Genomic DNA, 18,410 nt, shown 5'->3' with positions numbered 1-18,410 from the left:
AGTACTGTCAAAGTTACACTGTGAAAGTCAACCTCCATGTTGTAGGAGGGTTTATGGAGGCAGTATCCAGTAACATCACTAGAGTAATATTCATTTTCAAATAGTTTCAGCACCCAATATGAACAAGGCATGTATTTCAGTGCTAGACCATATTGGAGAGTAGGCCACTATGCAAAAGGTAAGGAAATACAGAAAGACTAAAATAAATATAGAGAAAAAAACCTCTTGCCCATTAACACAACCACTCGTTACTGGACTTCAACAAGTGCTGAAGTCAAAAATAGCAGAACTCCCTCCGAAGGATGGTTATCTCTTGGGTGGAAGGCTGCTTGTATAAAATTGCAATCTGAGTGGGACAAACTTTCAGATTAATTTTGCATATTCTTGCAGTTAAAAGTATGACCTAAAAAATTAAAATTCTTCACCACTTTTTCTTGGACAACTCGTTTTGGATACTATCACCATTTGATCTGTGAAAGCTATTTCCAGGGACGAGTCCAGCATGGCGTGAGCCGATTCAAATTCATGTGATTACTTTTGGGCGAATCCAGCAAAGGACCAAAAGCATTCATCCAGGAAAAGAAAATATTTTACAGTCATTTAGGGAATGCAGTACTGCTATTAACCAAAATGGTTTCCCAATTAATGTTTTTAATTTTATTGCTGACAGCTAGATTAGATTGCAGATATCTGATGCTTTTCTTTGTGCTAGATGGCTGCAGATAAAATTGGAAATCATATGAGCAGCTAGAATTCAAGATTTGATGTGTAAAATTCAACATATTGAGTGCATCACTATTTTTCAATGAACCCATTATGCTAAAATGTATTTAAACGTCCATATTACTGCTCAAAATAACAAGGCCTGGTTTTATTAGTGTCCACTTCTTCACACTACACTTCCGATTTTCAAAAAGAGCTACATTTACTGTTTTCTATCAAAGTAAAATAAGTAACTTACGCCATTCTAGAAGTCTTAAAAGGGTACCGTTTGTTGCATTACAGATATTAATTTGTACTTTTTTATAGCACCTTAAGCTTTAATGAGCAATAACTTCAAAAATAGCATTGAAACTGTGCACGTGTGAACATTTTTCTCTAAATATTATGTGACATCCTATATTGTCATGTTGTGTAGACTATCCAGTTAATTAAATTGCATGTTACTGTAACTGTGCATTGGGGGTAGCCCCTCAAAAAGATTAAAGTTGTCTTTCTACTTGAGTTATACAGGCGTTTTGCTAGCCATTGCTTAATTTCAACATCATACCACTAAATATGATAAAATAGACAACTCTTCGATGAACAAAAGCATCTGTAATTTAGCATCTTTAAATGAGCTGTTCTGTGTCCACGTTGTCGATGGAGGTTTCAGAGGCATGAAATAATCATTGCTCTGCTAAGTGGAAGCTATAGTCAGAATACATATCAGATATAATTATGGTTTTGGCATTCAACACATGGCGCTGAGTAATTAGAAAGACACTACAAACAAATCAGCAGCTAAATGCTATGTTATGATTTATTTTTTATTGTGTCTAGCATTTGACTATTCCTTGGCCTCTTAGCACTTTAAACTTCCTAGGAAGCTGGCTCCCCATTTTTAAATGGAGAGTCTCTTTGGAGGTTGGATGAATAACCTTCACTGGTGTGGTTTTGTAGAGTAAGGCCTTTCCAAATGTATTTTGAAATTTTTAAGGAGAGAGACATCATACAACCTCAAAACTTATCTGCATGTGACATGTCACGGATTTCTCTGGGGAGAGGGTCAAGGGTGATTGAGTGGGGTGGAGAAATCTGAGGGGGATTACAGACAAGACTATCAAAGGCTGACAATTTGCTCCGCTTACAATGTCAAATTTAATTGGAACATAATGCTGCAAATACACTGAAATAGATACTGCTTAAGCAAGATTTTAAAAAAGTGTTTTAAGGAAAACATAGGTCTAGTTAAATTCCATCTAACCAACTACCCATCTAATTTTTAAATGCGCTAAACTCTATATGCATGAAGGTGACTGATGCTTATAACATTACTCAAAAACAAAAAATTCACCACAGACTTAACTCAAACGGAGCACGCATAGGCTTCCTTGGGGTTCGCTTGCGCCAAAAGGAACATCGCTCAGGGGTGGGGGGGTTGTTGATATCCCCAAGTGTCCGAAATGGGTGTATGCATTGGCCTGCGCGCCTGTATTGGCATTTCTCACTATCATGCTTTTCTGTGTCTCGCCATGGTACCAGTGGTTTTGTTCAATAAAAAGAATTTAAAAAAAACTAAAAACATTTTTTTTTACATTCAGATAAAATACGAGGTTATCAATTCTGAAACCATTGAAAACGTATAAAGATTTTATTGCTTACAACAAAGCCAGCAAATCTAGCTGAATGACTAAACACGATTCAACAATGAGTTACTGCTGATCTATATGCATGCTTCCTTTCTCCTCAACATTATACAATATTGAAATAAATTTAAATTTTGGCAACATACTTCCCTAAAAAGGGAATAAAACCGTCAGTACTAGTACACATTTTTTAAATTGGATTATACACCATGTAACAACACAAACAGACTAACTTTGATTGGAGTTAAGCAAATAAAATCTGCTAATGGGCGTTGTGGAACGCTTTCAATAACTGAAACGGAGCATTCCAGTAAACAAACAAAGCACATGTCTCTTGAAAAAAAACAGTGTTATGGAGTTTCCTTGCTTATCTACACAGATTGAAATACGTCAGTCAAACAAAAAGTAGTAATTTGACTCCAAGCACAACATTTCTTTTTGTGGGGTCGCTTAACCAGTTATGAGTGCCAAAATTTATTTTACTGAAACACACATTTGCTAACTTTGCTCTGCTTCCATTTAGCAAACTGAAGGTTTGTTTTACATTGAGGGAGACCTGCTAAGAAAATAAAAAGCACAAAAAAATATAGTACTTTCACAATCTCAGCATCTGGTGTGTTGCACCTATTCGGTGCAAACAGGAGCACTGATCACTATCCCTTCAGCCAGCTCTATGACAAACAAAAATATACCCTGGTATTGTCTGCTATGTACCTTGTATAAACTGTAAAAGAATTAAATTCGATCTTTAACAAGATCATGCAGAAAAGTGGGTTGGGGTCAGAAACGTTGCTATGTGCTTCCCAACCACCTTCCCACGTCTCTCACTTTTGAAGCAAAAACAACTGCGGTTTTATTCTGAAAAGAAGAAGATTTCATATGGTACTGAACCCTAACACTGACCTTTAACTAGCTGTGAAAGCATTGTGAGAAGCTGTGCATTTAAAATCCAAGGAAATTTGCCAAGTTTAAATGGTTTGAATTATTATGAATGTATTCTTTAAACTTTCAGACTAAAATGTGCTCCTTGAGGTTCTGAAAAAAAAAAAGAAGCAAACGCTTTCTCATACAACACACATTTATCTTTACTAGGCAATAATCTTGTAGGTCATGACAGACACATAATTGAAATCGAAAGCAAATCTGTTGCCCTTCGTAACACATCCAAGCGCTCTATGTCAAATAGTTACTGTAGCAAAAGTTTTTTTTTCATGTCTCCCTCTGGCCCAAATTCTTATCAAAAGCAAAAAAAGGATGGTGGTAATATTGATAACCTGCTCTTTGGGAGGTCTGCCTCAAATTCTCTCATGAACATTAGGGGTACGTCTGAGATTAATTTCAGAGTACTCCGCTCATGGAGCAGGAAGAAACTGTCATTTACAGTGGTGGAAGATTTGACGTCACAGTTGTGACCTTTTAAATATGATCACAGTCAAAATTTGTAAAAGTAGCTTTTAGAGTTAACTGAGTGAAGACAAAAACAATGCAGTTTAACTTTACATAACTGTGCTACAAAACCCGGATCAGACCACTTGCATCGGTTGTATGCTTTTGGAACTAATGAAAAATAACTTTAGTTTTTTTTGACTTTCCACAAAGAAAGGATAGGAGCTGGAGTTATGCCTTGCTGCCGTCTACCCAGTGGCAAACCTCTTGGCCAATCAAGGACAGACGCAAGCATGCTCTACTTCTCTGTTTCAACTGCCTCTGTGGTCTTTTCCTTGCTGAGTCCTCTGATGGATAGGTCATATACCACCTCCTCGATTTTCTTCACATCATACTTGAGCCCATCATATCGCTTCCTCAATGAATCATTTTTTAGGTTAAGAAGTCGGAATCCAGCATCCAGCTCATTAATGAAACTGGAAATGCGAATGGGTCGAGAATAGTCCCCTGCAGTAACACTGTTCACAGCCAGCCTGGACTGTGCAAACCAAATAAAAAGTGGGGGGAAAAACAGTTTTAAATTAGGCCAATCCTCATAGAAATTTAAAGCAAATAGTACATACATGGTTTATAGTAGCTTTTAGTTTTAGCAGATCAATTAATTCAAATATTTTATTAAACAAGAACAACTTTATGACGACACTGCAACATATTTAGTCAACTTAGAAGGGGGCTGAATAAAACTTGTATAACAATTCTTTTCACAGAAAAAAACATCTTTATTCAAACTTTTAAAAACATTACCGTAACCCTATCTTTTCCATTAAGTGCCCTTAACCCTGCCCCTTTATGGAAAATAAATTAGTTTGGTCCGGTCTGCTATGATGTGAGCCTTATTAATAAAGTGTCACACACCATAAACTGTTAAAATTTAACTATGATCTGTAACCTATAGTGTCTGGTTGCAGGGAACTTGCATTAAGGGTATGTGTGATTCCACTCTGAAGAGAATAGGCACAGTGCCTGTACTCTTCCTATCGGAGTTCGTAAAAGAATAATCCAGGACAAGTTCCTTACCTTCGGTATCGCCTTATCTGGTAGAGTCATGATCCAGCCGCAGATTCCTTACCTTTGAACTTCAAGGCGTCAGGCTGGATCCGGAAGATTTTTCTTATCAGTACCCCTGCACCCTGGTGGATATTGTTGGTCGACTCCGCGTAACGTCGTGGGCATAGTGATCGTCATGACGTCCGCGTCATCAATATAATCGTCACTCCGGTGCGCTGACATCAGTATTTTTCATGCCAGAAGCACAGAGCCTTGAAGTGAGTGACCATGGTGTTCTAAAAAAAAAAAGACAGCTAGGGCGCTGAAGGGAAACAGCCCTGATACGAATATCAATTCCACAGTGCGGGGAGGATGGGTGAGTCGGTAAGGAATCTGCAGCTAGATCATTTCTCTACCAGATAAGGCATTACCGAAGGTAAGTAACTTGTCCATTTGATAGAGAAATCTAGCCGCAGATTCCTTACCTTTGAACAGATACCCAAGCCATACCTTCCCCAGAGGAGGGACTGTTGAAACATTTTAGACCAGAAAATCCTGCAGATCAGAGTGGCCAAACAGGCTTTCCCTGTGAACCTGAGATTCCAGGCAATAGTGTCTGGCAAATGTGTGCAGAGACGCCCAGGTGGCCGCTTGCCAGATATCAGCAATTGGAACCCCACACTGGAGGACTGTGGTGGCTGCCTTCGCCTTGGTGGAATGGGCCCCAAGGCCTTCAGGAGGCTGCTTCTTTGCCAAGGCGTAACAAATTTTAATACAGAGGATAACCCAGCAAGAGGTGGCACGCCCCTGCTTTGCTCCCACGTACCCTAATATGAGTTGGTCATCCACCCGGAACTTTTTGGTGCAATCAAGGTAGAACAATAAGGCTTATTTTGGGTCCAGACGGTGGACATGCTCTTCTTCTTTGGAAGGGTGCGGAGGTGCATAGAAAGTGGGTAGAGTAACGGACTGTCCCAGATGGAAGGGTGTCACAACTGTGGGCAGAAAAGATGCCCTAGTTCTTTGTACCACTTTGTCAGGAAATATGGTCAAGTAAGAAGGCTGTGATGACAGTGCCTGTAGTTCGCTCACCCAATAGGTTGATATGGTTGATGTGAAGCTTCTGCCGGAGACCAGAGTCCTCTGATCTTCACCTCCCCCAGATGGCCGCCCCATCCCAGAAGAGATGTGTCCATCACTACTGTGAGAACTGGGTGGGGAAGAGAGGGGTCTGCCTCTGACCCAATCACGGTTTGTCAGCCACCACTGCAGGTCTTTTGCCGTGCCCTCCGATATAGAGATTTCCTGGATGCTGTGCCCATTGGAACTTCAGGTCCCACTGTAGAGCCCGCATATGCCATCTTGCAAGGTCAACCAGCAGGATGCCATGAGGCCCAACAGCCTCAGAGCCATTCTCACCGAAATCCAGGATAGCGGGTGAAACATCGGTATCATAGCCTGAATATCCTGGTCTCGCCGTTCTGGAGGATAGGCCTGAAGCTGCACTTTGTCCAGAACTGCTCCAATGAAAGGGAGCTTCTGACTTTGGTACATTGATAGTGAACCCTAGTGAATGCAGGAGGTTCACAGTAGTCTGGAGGTGGGAGACGACTGCTTGGGACGAGTCCGCCTTCAAAAACCAGTTGTCGAGATAGGGGAAGACTGGAACCCCCTGATTTCCGCAGATGGGCTGCAACTTCCGCCATCACCTTGGTGAACACCCGAGGGAAACTGGTGAGGCCAAAGGGGAGCACGGCAAACTGAAAGTGCTAGTGGCCTACCGTAAACAGCAGGTAGCGACAATGGGCAGGCAGGATGGGGATATGAAAATAAGCATCCTGCAAGTACAGCACTACCATCCAGTCTCCCGGGTCCAGGGTAGACAGGATCTGAGCAAGGGTGAGCATCTTGAACCTCCCCTTTTTGAGGAAATAGTTGAGGACTCTGAGGTCATGGATAGGACAAAGGCCTCAGTCCTTCTTAGGGACCAGTAAATAACGGGAGTAACAACCACAGCCTATTTCTGGCCCGGGAACCCTCTCCATATACCTCCCTTGGCCAAGAGAGCTTTTACTTCCTCACAGAGTACGGCAAGGTGATCCTCCGTCAGCCGATTGTAAACTGGAGACATGGATGGAGAGGTAGTCTCGAACAGAAGGGAATACCCCCTTCAGACTATTTGCAACATCCACCTGTCCGAGGTGATGTCCTGCCAATGGTGGAGATGATCGTTACAACAAACAAATGATGGACGGATGGACGGAATGCTGGCAATGCAGACATTCTCCCCCAGTCAAGAGATCTGGGTTAAATCCATTGTTCTTTTGCCCACTACGGAGATGATGGCATATTCTGCCACCAACTGGCCGTGAATGATCCTGAGGATTATTAGGAGGTGTTTGCGGTGAAGGAGGGGATTGTGGCTTGGCTCGACTTCTGGCCTCCTGACCCTCTGGGTCAGGATGAACCGCGTCCACAGCCCTATAGTGGCTGTTGAACTTGCGGGCCCTATGGACAGAATAGGGTTGGCGCAGTTGGTAACCCCTTCCGTAGCCATTAAAGAAGCGAAAAGCAGACACAGGCGGTGATGTGGTGAGGCGCAAGCACTTGGCCGTACCCTGCGAGTCCGTGAAACGCTCAAGTGCTGCATCTGCTTTGTCTCAGAAACTATGGGAGCCATCAAAGGGCATGTCCATAAGATAAGCCTGGACATTCCCTGGAAAACCAGATGTCTTAAGTCAGGCGTGGCGACGTACGGCCACCATCGTGGAAAACGAACGGCCTAGGGAGTCTGTTATGTCCAAGTCACATCAGATGGCGAACTTCACTGCATTTCTCCCGTCAGAAATCGCTTGGGAGAGTAGAATCTGGTCCTTCTCCAAGACTCTGGGCAGCACCTGTGCAACCGTGTCCCATATCGAATGGGAATAACGTCCTCAAGGTGCTCACCCACCGCAATGCTAGACTGGTGGAAGAGAACATTTTCTTTCCAAAGCTTTCCAGTCTCTTGGATTCCCTGTCCAGGGGTGCAGAAGGTAACGCGCCACGGGAAGTGGAAGCTTGAACCACCAAGCTTTGTGGGGTGGGGTGGACGGTGATGAAAGCAGTGTCTCCCAGTGCCGTGCGATGGCAGCGGGCAATCATTCTGTTCACAGGAGGCCCTGTGCTGGGCTTGGACCAGGTGCCCAGAAGAACATCCGTCAAGGCCTCATTGAAAGGCAGCATGGGTTCCCAAGTGGAGACACCAGGCTGCAGGATCTTTGTCAAGAGGTTAGAACGGACAGCCACTGTAGGGAGCTGCAGATCCAAGCCCTTCGGACCACCATAGCAAATGATGCCCCCTCCTCTATATCCAAGTTAGGGCGAGACAGCATGCTAGAATCTTGGGAGGTGTCCAGGTCACTGGTATCACACAGTTCCTCATACCAGTCCATGTCCTGAGGTTGCGGGATTTCTAAGGGATCCTGCTCCCCCTCCCAATCCTCCTAATCCATTCCTAGCCTTCCGAATAGGGCAAGTTGAATAGCATGGAGCCGTATGGCTCCTTCTGCGCCTGTCTCAGCGTTGGTGGACGCTCAACCGGCTCCGTGTTGTCCTGAATGAGGATTGAGGAGGCGCCTCCAGTGGACGCAGGGAACCTCGGCGGTGGAAGCAGCACTGGGGAAGATTGCTGTGGAGGTGCGACCGGCACCGGTCCGAACCCGGGAACAGGTCCACTAGTAGAGGCCGTGGCACTGGGGTCAGAGCTGAAGGCACAGAACCCACAGGGACTCCTTCATCGGAGCCCGATAGGCCGAGGGCATGCCGGCAGGGTCAGGCCGCCCAAATATGGCGAACATGGCGTCATAGAACTCCTTAAGTTTGCCGGGGGTCACTCCTGGTCCCGGAAAGGGAGGGAAAAGCAGACCTGGCCCAAGCACCAGCCCCACAGAAAAGGGCCTGGAACGCCGAGGTTCCTCGTCTCGTCATGCGACCGATGTGGCAAAGTTGAAGCACACTTGGACTTCTTGTGCTTTTTGGGATGGCTCTCACCTGACCACGACGACTTGGAAGAAGAGGACGTTGATCCTCCTGAGCAGTGCTCGTACCTTCCTCTCAACCAAGACCAGGATCGTGACAGAGATCGATGGGGCAACCTCCGAGGCGCCGGGCTGCAAGCAGCTTTCGGAACCGCTTACTCAAAACTTTCGGCCCATGGCCTGGCAATTGGAGCACGACTTTGTTGTGGTCGCGCTCCAGGCACCAGAGACCTACCATATGGGGGTCTGTGAATGAAATGGCACAGTGAGAGGACCCACACGGTTTGAACCCCCGAGGTCTTCTTGCTAGACATCCCTAGCACACCAAAAGAAGTTGCCAAAGTAAAAAAAAAGTCTGGCAAAAAATGACAGGTGGTAAGCTCTCTTCAACAGATCTGTGCTGGCTGGCGCAGAAAGAAAAGTACTGATATCTGTGTGCCGGAGTGGCGGTTATATTCACGACAACGAACACGACACCAATGACGTTACGTGGAGTCGACCGGCCCCATCTACTGGCTCTCAGGGGTACTGCTAAGAAAAATATCCCAGATCCAGCCCGATGCCTGGAAGTTTAAAGGTATGGAATCTGAGGCCAGATGTCTGTATCAGATGTGTTTTGTTTGTTACTCAGGTGACTGTCTTGTTAACATTTTAATGCATTCAGTCTAACAAAAGTTTGATTCAGGTCCTTTTTAAATGGCCTTAGTTTTATGTTTCAATTGAGTCCTAACTGAACGCCTTGTCTCAAGTGGGAAGCCTTTCTTATTGATTGTGATTACTGTAACAAAGTCTTCAGGCCTAACTGTGGACTGTGAGGAGTTCCTGTTACTGCAATACGCCTAATCAGGAATATTGCTAGATGTATATGTTAGGGCAGACAAGCATGAAAATGATCACCCTGTATCGCACAGATATGAGAAACAGACTAGAGTTAATTTCCTTCTGTGGTGAATCCTCATGGTAGACAATCTGCACTGTCATCTGCAAGGCCCTTTTTAGGAGTTTTTTTTTCTTCCATTTGCTACTTCCACCAAGAACTTGTTCACCATGTGATGTGCTGTTTTGCCAACTGAATGGTCTGTACAGAATTATGATTTGGAGTGTAGTATTTATCTGTGTGTCGATTAAAGTGCTTTTTCTTTTTAAAAGTAAAGCACTGCCTGTACAATAATTTGTTCAGTGTCAGTCTGTTACTGAGTTTTGTGTTTCCAACCCATGTAACCTCCCTGAAGCAGGTTTGAGCCTGCTTTGCTGTTGCTACCTTGGAAGTAAAGTGATGAAGGCATGTCCTTGGCTTTCAATTTGGTGCACTTTGGACCCATGTAGTAAATGGCCTCAGTTGACACAATTTAGACACAGTAACCCTGGATGACATTGGGTCTCCAAATAAGTTTTAACAGGGCCCCACAAAATAGCATATTACCACAATGATTATAGAAAATGTTAAATACCACACAAAATGAAAAAATGTAGTAAGGTTATCGAGCACTATGAAATGTTGCCACGGCCATGCTGAATAATGCTTTTCAATGTATATTAGGGACACATTTATTTTCTCCTAGTGCTGTATATAACCTTTCAAATGCTGTACTGATACTACACATTTTACATTTTTAGTTAATTACAAAAGAAAATATGTTCTGGTGGTATGAATCTAAAATAGGTTTTCTTCTAACAACTTTTCTGTGTGGTAGTTTTCTCTAAATGTGTTTCTTTGCAATGACATAGTGGTGCTTATTTTGGTTTCCTCAACCTAAGCAAATGTTCACTATAACATTTGGTAGCATCTCTGCAATGTATTTCTTTGAAATTACATAATTCAGTTGGTGCCCACGTTCAAACACACAATAAACATGTAGCTTTACAAGGCAGGAAAAGGCATTGTTTCGCAAACAATGGAACACTGAGTTTAAAGATTTTTTTTCTCATGCTGCACAACAAGTCCCAGTAACTTTTTTAAGTCCCTTTGTTAAAGAGAGGGAGTGAGTCTATACCCAACATCTGGTGTAAGCTGGACATACAATCCCCTTAGGAGTATAGTAGGGTCATGTTCCCGGCTCTAGATTACTACATGTGTCAGGTCACCATACAGCCCTCAAGACCAGTTGTCAGCATAAGAAGCATAGTAAAACTTTTAATCTGAATCTAAAAGCAAAGGACAGCAAATTTGTCAGATTCTTGGACCTATATTATTTACTTTGTCGATGAATTGTCCAACATTGTGGGATTTGGAGGTGGCAGTTTCCTTTTAAGAGCACAAGACTAAACCCAATAACAACTTGTTTAACCTCTAAACATTGAGTTCCAATACAATCTCTCTCTCAGACAGGAAGTCTGAGGAAAAAAAATGAATAAACACCAGAAACCACACTAGTTGCTTCGTTCAAGATTCTTGGCAGATTAAATTGCTTAGGAATCCTCGCAACCAATACGATCACAAAGTATAATTGATATGCAATTATTGTACAGCAAGGTAGTGCGCTCAAACTAGGCGAGACAGACCTCTTTGATGACCTATGACCTATATAAAACTGATTAATAATTTTAGTCAACCATCTAACTGATAGAAGGGTGTTTGGACAAAGTGTTTTAAAAATATCGGGAGACAGAAATATTAGAAATTAAATATCATGATGCCCAAATATAGTTGAAAGGAATATCGCTTTTTGAGGTAAGTCATTTAGTTGTACAATACAACAATGTTTTTTAATATCGTTATCACTAATATACTGATCAAAAATATCATTTTAAAGGGGGGCGTGGCCAGCAGCATGGCAGACTAGACGTGTCCTGCCGAAGCTCTGCAAGCCCACCAGTGAGCCTGCCGTTATCCTGAGCTCACATTCACTCCACAAACATGCACGCCCGCGCAGAGTGTCGGGGAACATACTGTGCGAGCAGTTGGGGACCGTGAAGCCCCGTGTGGCGCTGCAGTGGCCGGAGAACCGACGAGAGGAACAGACCCCGCATGAAGGACAAGATGGCGGCGGAGGGAGCAGAGTAGCCAGAATCGAAACTAACCAGCACCGGAGGGTACCGAGCTGTGTTGTACACCGGGGGGAAGACATCGCACACTGGGAGCACTCGGAGGACGGATGGAGCCGTGCCTCTCTGCCCCCCTCCCAGCCGCCTGGACGACCGGGCTGCCGCGGTGAGTGCGTGCAAAGCTGGCAGCGAGGGACGACCGAGGTCCGGAGGCAGTCGTAGCACACGGAGGGCAGACAGAGCTGCGCATCTCTCCCCCTCCCCTCCCCACCCCCCCCACCCCTCCCAACCTCCTGGATGACTGGGCTGCCTCAGTGAGTGCAGGCGGCGCTGGCGGCGGACAGCCGCGGTTAGAAGGCAGCCATAACGCCCGGAGGGCGATTGAAGTTGGTCTCCCTTCCCCCCCTTTCCGGCCTCCTGGACGCCCGGGCTGACGCACAAGTTCGAACTTGTGCGGCGCGGCAGTGAGAGAAAGATGTGGGCTGGATTCGGCCGCAACACCCGATGGACAGACGGAGCTATGCTGCTCTTTCCCCTCTCCCTCCCCACCTCCTAGCTTACCAGACTACGGCGGTGAAGGTGTGGGGTGCTGGCGGCAGGGGACAGCCGCGATCTGGTTGCATCTGTTTGCCATTAGAGCGTGTCACACCTGAGAAACGTAAGCGGTGGGGACAACAGGAAGGCACCTAAGCCGGCGAGTTGTAATCCGGCCGGCACCCGGGGGGGAGGGGCTATTGAAACACTGGAGGAAGGCGTTCCGGCTCCGTGAAGGGCACACCAAGCGACAATGGGCCCCTGATCAGTGCACCACCTTCTTGCGACAAGTGGGTCTGAAGGAGTCGTAGGGTCTGCCCACACCACAAGAAGAGGGCCGCCTGGTGCCTGACGCAAAGGAGAGGCCGAGGTGCGCTGAGGCGCCCCTAACCACGATGAAGCACTCTATACCCGACACCAAGGGAGGGATTTGGTTCCACCAGAGTAGCCTGACCCCCGGTGCACACTGTGGGGGGGCTGGAGGAGAGGGTTGCAGGTGCAGTGTTTGGTGCATGGTCCACTAAAGGGACAGTCTGGCCAGCTCCTGTGGAGATAGGATATCAACTCTGGTGACCAGGCACCTGCTGCTAGCACGGGGCACCGGCCGGAACGCATTCCGGGCAAGGGTCCTGCAGACGCCAGCTGAATCGGTGAGGGGTGGAGGGAAGGTTGGACAGCCTACCTGGCATCAGTGGAGGGACATAAGAGACGGGGGGCACACGGTGGCTGACCCTGTGGTGCAGCATAGCGCCCCACGAGAATTACTACCAGAAACAGCGAATCTCTGAACGCAGGCCAGAGGTAACCCATTGGTGTCATTACAGAATCCAGGCACTGTCCAGAGGGATTACCAATGGCGCGAGACAAGGACACTAAAACACAGAAACAGGGGAAGCTGGTGGGGGTGGTAGTTTAACGCAGTTTTCCAGAATATATTAGGAATGTACCAAGCAGGAATGTATCAGTTGCAGCCACTCGGGGGGGAGGGGGGGGGATTGAAGGGGGGGGATGCGTGGCGGGGGGAGGAACGGGGGAAGATGAGTCTTAGCAAGAATGGCAGTTAATCAGACCCCATACCTATTTTTGGGGCCGTAGACCTTACACCACACTAGTACATGCGGGATTCTCCATGGGAGCAAAGGGGATCGCCATACTAATAAGGAAAAATCCGCTGTTTAGGAAAGAACGCACTTTGAGCGACCCTAATGGAACATAAGTGGCAATACAGGGGCTTTGGGACAGACAGATCACACTTATTAGCGTTTATGCGCCCCCTAGACAACAGAAGCAAACGATGGACAAACTTCTTGAAGCAGGCTCACACACCCACATCATAGGAGGGGACTAACGATGTGATGGATCTCACTTGGGATCGCACGACAGTCCAACTAGGGGGCCCCAGGGTAACCCCACTCAAAAGATTTGCAGACACACTGACACTTACTGACCTCTGGCGAAGACAACACCCCCAGACAAAAGCATACTCTTTCTACTCCGGGGCCCATAAGGCCTTCTAGAGACTAGACTACATATTCACCCTGGCAGGAGAAGTAGGGGAAGTACAAAGGATTGAATACCTAGCAAAGTGTCTCTCAGACCACTCGCCCTTATGGCTGACAATTGGAGCCCGGACACAACACCAGACTGGAGAATGGAAATTGAATTTGTGGGAACTACAGGACGCACAGGTGGCCCAAGAGATCAGAGTAGACACGAACGTATATTTTCGGGAAAAAATATGACATCAGTGGATTCCGCCATTACTTTGTGGGAATCCTATAAAGCAGTCCTCCTGGACAGAGCCCAAAATATGATCGCACATAAGAAACGCAAAGAGACTGAGGAGGTAGCGAAACTTGAAGCGCAGCTCCTACAGGCTGAATCACAAGCCATCGCAGGCGATGACGACTCCCAGTTACGACAGCTAAAGCTCCTGCAGCAGGGAGTATCTTGCGCTAGCCAAAAGGGATGTACAACACACAATACAGGCCATGCATAGACGACTGTACGACGCAAATGATAAAACGGGTAGACTGCTCGTGCGGCTCAGCCGGAAAGAGCTGGAAAGTAGATGGGTCGCCCAAATACAGACAGATGATGATCAGTTCCACGTAACCCCAGATGCAATAGCGAATGCCTTTGCGAGATACTAGGAGGCCTTTTATGCAAAGCGACCTTTAGCAGACTCTGAACAGATCCACATGTACCTACAATCGATATAGCTCCCCCGACTAGAGTCCAGTGAATCACAAGTGTTGGAGGCAAAGCTGACAAAAGAAGAAATTGTGGAAGCCATAGGTCATATGAAAACTGGGAAGTCCGCGGGTCCCAACGGGCTCCCGCCAGAACTTTTTAAACAGCATGGGGCACTTTTTAGCACGCATCTCCTGCAGATGTACTTGGAGGCGCGAGAAACGGGTGCACTCCCCAAAGATTTGAGGACTGCTACCCTTGTAGTGATACCCAAAGAAGGGCGGCCGCCACAGAGATGTGGTTCATATCGAACCATCTCCCTCAGAAACGTGGATACTAAGATTTTGGCCAGAATTCTGGCCACTAGATTAACTCAGGTCATTACAGGACTTGTCCACAGGGACCAGTCGGGCTTTATGCCCAAGAGATCGCCGAGACTCCATCTCAGAAGAGTCTCTAATTGGCTGGAGATGGTGCAAGATAGGACTGACCCACATCTTGTACTGTCCCTAGATGCCGAGAAGGCATTCGACACGGTCCAGTGGCTGTTCCTCATGGCTGTACTGGATAGGTTGGGATTTGGTCCCGATTTTAGGAGATGGATAGCCATTCTGTACGAAGGGCCGTTAGCACAGGTTAGAGTCAACAGGCTCACATCCTGGAAATTCCCAGTAGAAAGGGGCACCAGACAGGGTTTCCCCTTGTCTCCGCTGCTTCCGCAATGGTTCTGGAACCACTTGCATGAGTCATTTATGCACACCCGCACATAACTGACTTTCGAGTAAATGATAATGTGACCTTGATGAACGCTTTTCTCTGTATGCTGATGACATACTGCTATATGTCACGCGCCACAAAACGATGTTCCCCAATATCATGGCGAGCTGCGAGGACAATGGCAAGTACGCAGGGTATAGAATTAATTGGGGAAAAATCATGTGTCTACCCAGCAGGGTAGGATGTGGAGAATGCTATCTATCCCAGCCAACTACAGGTCGCACCCACCGGGATAAAGTATTTAGGTATTAACATCATGCTGGATAAGCAGCTGTCGTTGGAGCGGAACCTTTATAAGGTGCTAGGGGAATTTCACGTAGACGCGGATCGATGGGCTTCATTACCCCCAACGCTGCTGGGAAAAGCCGCGCTCTTCAACATGATAACCCTACCAAAATTCTTATATGTCTTGCAAAATACCTACCATTTGATCCCGGAAGAGGTGTTCACTAAAAATGACGATATCCTGAGAAAGTTCCTCTGGGGGGGAAACTCCCAGGGTGGCATTTGGGAAGCTACAATGCAACCAATACAGCGGTAGCATTTCCCTGCCGGACCTTGAGGCCTACTATTGGGCAGCTCATTTGATAGTTAATGAATGGGCATTCGGCGAGAGGGACCACCCAGCTTGAAAACACGCAGTTCCTCAAAAGGCCATACTCACATTATCTTTACGGAGGCAAGGGAAGTGCAAAATTGTTGCCGGCCACACAAATTGTGATCATGGTGTGGAAGAATGCGGAGAGGCGCATGAAATTGGACGGCCGGGTGACCAAGGAAACCCCGTTCTGGGTGGGAACACGACTTAAGGAATTTGCCAAGCTGAAAGGTTTTCAGAAATGGGATTTGGTGGCCATTTCTCTGCTTAAAGACATAACATATCATAAGGAGCTTTTGACATTCTTGCGCCTCCAGATAGAGTACGGAATGAACAAGACACAACATTTCAATATCTGCAACTGAACCATGCCTGGCGGGCACAACATCTTGACATGGAGGGCCTCCCATAATATGCCCCATTAGAAGGACGACTCCTGATGGACGACATTGGGGAAAAGGCAGTTACTTGGACCTATAGGACAATTATGAACAACACACCAGACCCCCTGCGAAAACTGAGATCACACTGGGAGGCGGATATGGGGGACATAGACGACTTAGAATGGGAAATGGCTCTGATGCATCCTAGGGAAGTAGCTATTAGAACCAGACTGGTGATTGATTCAATTCAAGTACTTACACAGAATGTACTATGACAGAGCCCAATTGCATAAGATAGGCAGAGCGGAATTGCCCAACTGTTTGAAATGTAAGATCATGGAAGGGACCTTCTTTCACACTGTATGGGGGCGCACACACATACAGATATATTGGGGCATGCTGCTGAAGGAGCTGGGGCTTATATTGCACGAATCAATACCCCCAGATCCTATGTTTATTTTGCTGGGTATACCCACAGAGATTGATCTCCCCAAAGTGAAGCTGACATTGCTCCAGCTAGGCCTGGTAGTAGTCAAAAGAGACATGGCGAGGGCCTGGGGTGTTGAGACTAATCCAACGCTAGAAGAATGGTGTAGAGGGATGAACATGTATATGCTAGGGGAGAAAACAACCTATAAATCAAGGGGGTGCCGAAAATGTTCTGGAAAATATAGAAGCCATGGTTAACTTATTATGGCCTTGCACTCACGGATTCGCAGTAGACTGGGGGGAGGGGGGACAGATGGGGGAGAGAGGGGGGGTGGGCGAGCCCGTTGACAGACACTATTTGATATTGTTGATTATTTATGTGACAATATTGTCGGACTTCGCTCTGCTTGTAATGAAAACTGAAATGAGATGCTTTGAATATCTGATGTGGTTTTGTAATGTAACTAAGAAAATGCAAATAAATACATTCCAACAAAAAAAATATATATCATTTTAATTATTTCATTGTGCTTTACTTGATATTAGTTTTGTGTTACTACTTTTATATAAATGTTAATTATTTTTTAAATGTACATTCTCATTTTAAGTGACTTACAATTTTTTTAGAACTATTCAATAGTAAGTTATAGTGTCAAAGCGGGTTGTTGGGTTTGTAGTTGGATGGGGTGGGAAGTTAATTAGGCAATACATAAATAAGATTTAAAACATTTTATTTAATTATACGAGTAATATTATGCACATTATGTATTACTGATTTATATATTGTTTGTAGCCTTTTAGTTCTGTAGGGTATAGGGAGGAGGGTTAAGTAATTCACAAGTAATTATTCATCATTTAATTGATGTTCAATTATGTAAAATATGAAACTGGATTATTTTATTTCTATTCTAGTAGCGAGACGTTAGGCTTGTATGGGTATAGAGTGGGAAGTTAAGTTATAGTTATGTATTCATTATTATTTGTAAATTAATTATTTAATTGAATCTTAAATATGTAAATTATGGAATACGAATACGTATTTAATTTTATTTTAGTTGCAGGATGCAAAGTTTGCAGGGGTCGAGAGACGTAAGTTAAGTAATTATCAATTAATTAATTGCTAATTATTTATTTAAATATGTAAGTTATGGAATAGTTATATTTTAGTAATATTTTAGGTGCAGGCAGCTAGGTTTAGAACAACTAGCTAGGAAGTTACAGGGCTGATTACGATGGCGGACGGACTTCAGTCCGTCCACCATCGTTTCGTATTTGGGACTGCCCGCCTACAAGGTGGCAGTCCAACAGTATGCATTACGATGCGACTGCCACCGAGGCAGTCGCATTGTCTATCTTTTGTATTGCTGCGGATGCTACGGTCTGCAACACCCGCCGCAGTGCAAAACAAAGACCGGTTCCATGCAGTGCCTGCCACATGGTGCTAGGATTTGTAGGGGGGCTCCCAAATCAGTTTCTGCCAGCCGTTTCTCTGCAGGTTGACTGCCGTGGATCGATATATGGAAAGTAATATCATAAAACCTACAACGGTGCCTGGCATGCACCGCCACAATGTAGGGACTAGCGGGAGTTGGATGGCGGTCAGTCTTTCCGACCGCCACACTTCCGCCCACCATCGTAATATGGTGGACGGAAAACCGCATTACATTTATTTAAAATACGATAATTATTTTTTATTGAATAGGAATTATGT

The 18,410-nt window shown here is 45.4% G+C and overlaps 1 protein-coding gene across 2 annotated transcripts in view; it reads right to left on the bottom strand.

Moving 5' to 3' along the window:
* Positions 1 to 2,334: 2,334 nt before the first annotated feature.
* The window catches only part of TSN (translin), a 61,919-nt gene continuing 45,843 nt past the window's right edge, over positions 2,335 to 18,410 (bottom strand). For both annotated transcript variants that reach the window (XM_085647514.1, XM_085647515.1), the window contains one exon: positions 2,335 to 4,272. In XM_085647514.1, the coding sequence (XP_085503640.1) occupies positions 4,033 to 4,272 (240 nt within the window). In that variant the 3' untranslated portion in view covers positions 2,335 to 4,032. The remainder of the gene's footprint in view (positions 4,273 to 18,410) is intronic.

Source organism: Triturus cristatus, chromosome 3_2 (assembly GCF_964204655.1).
Source record: "Triturus cristatus chromosome 3_2, aTriCri1.1, whole genome shotgun sequence".
NCBI classification, from domain to species: Eukaryota; Metazoa; Chordata; class Amphibia; order Caudata; family Salamandridae; genus Triturus; species Triturus cristatus.
Note: the sequence above shows the minus strand (reverse complement) of the source record. Positions and strands in the feature narration are given on the sequence as shown.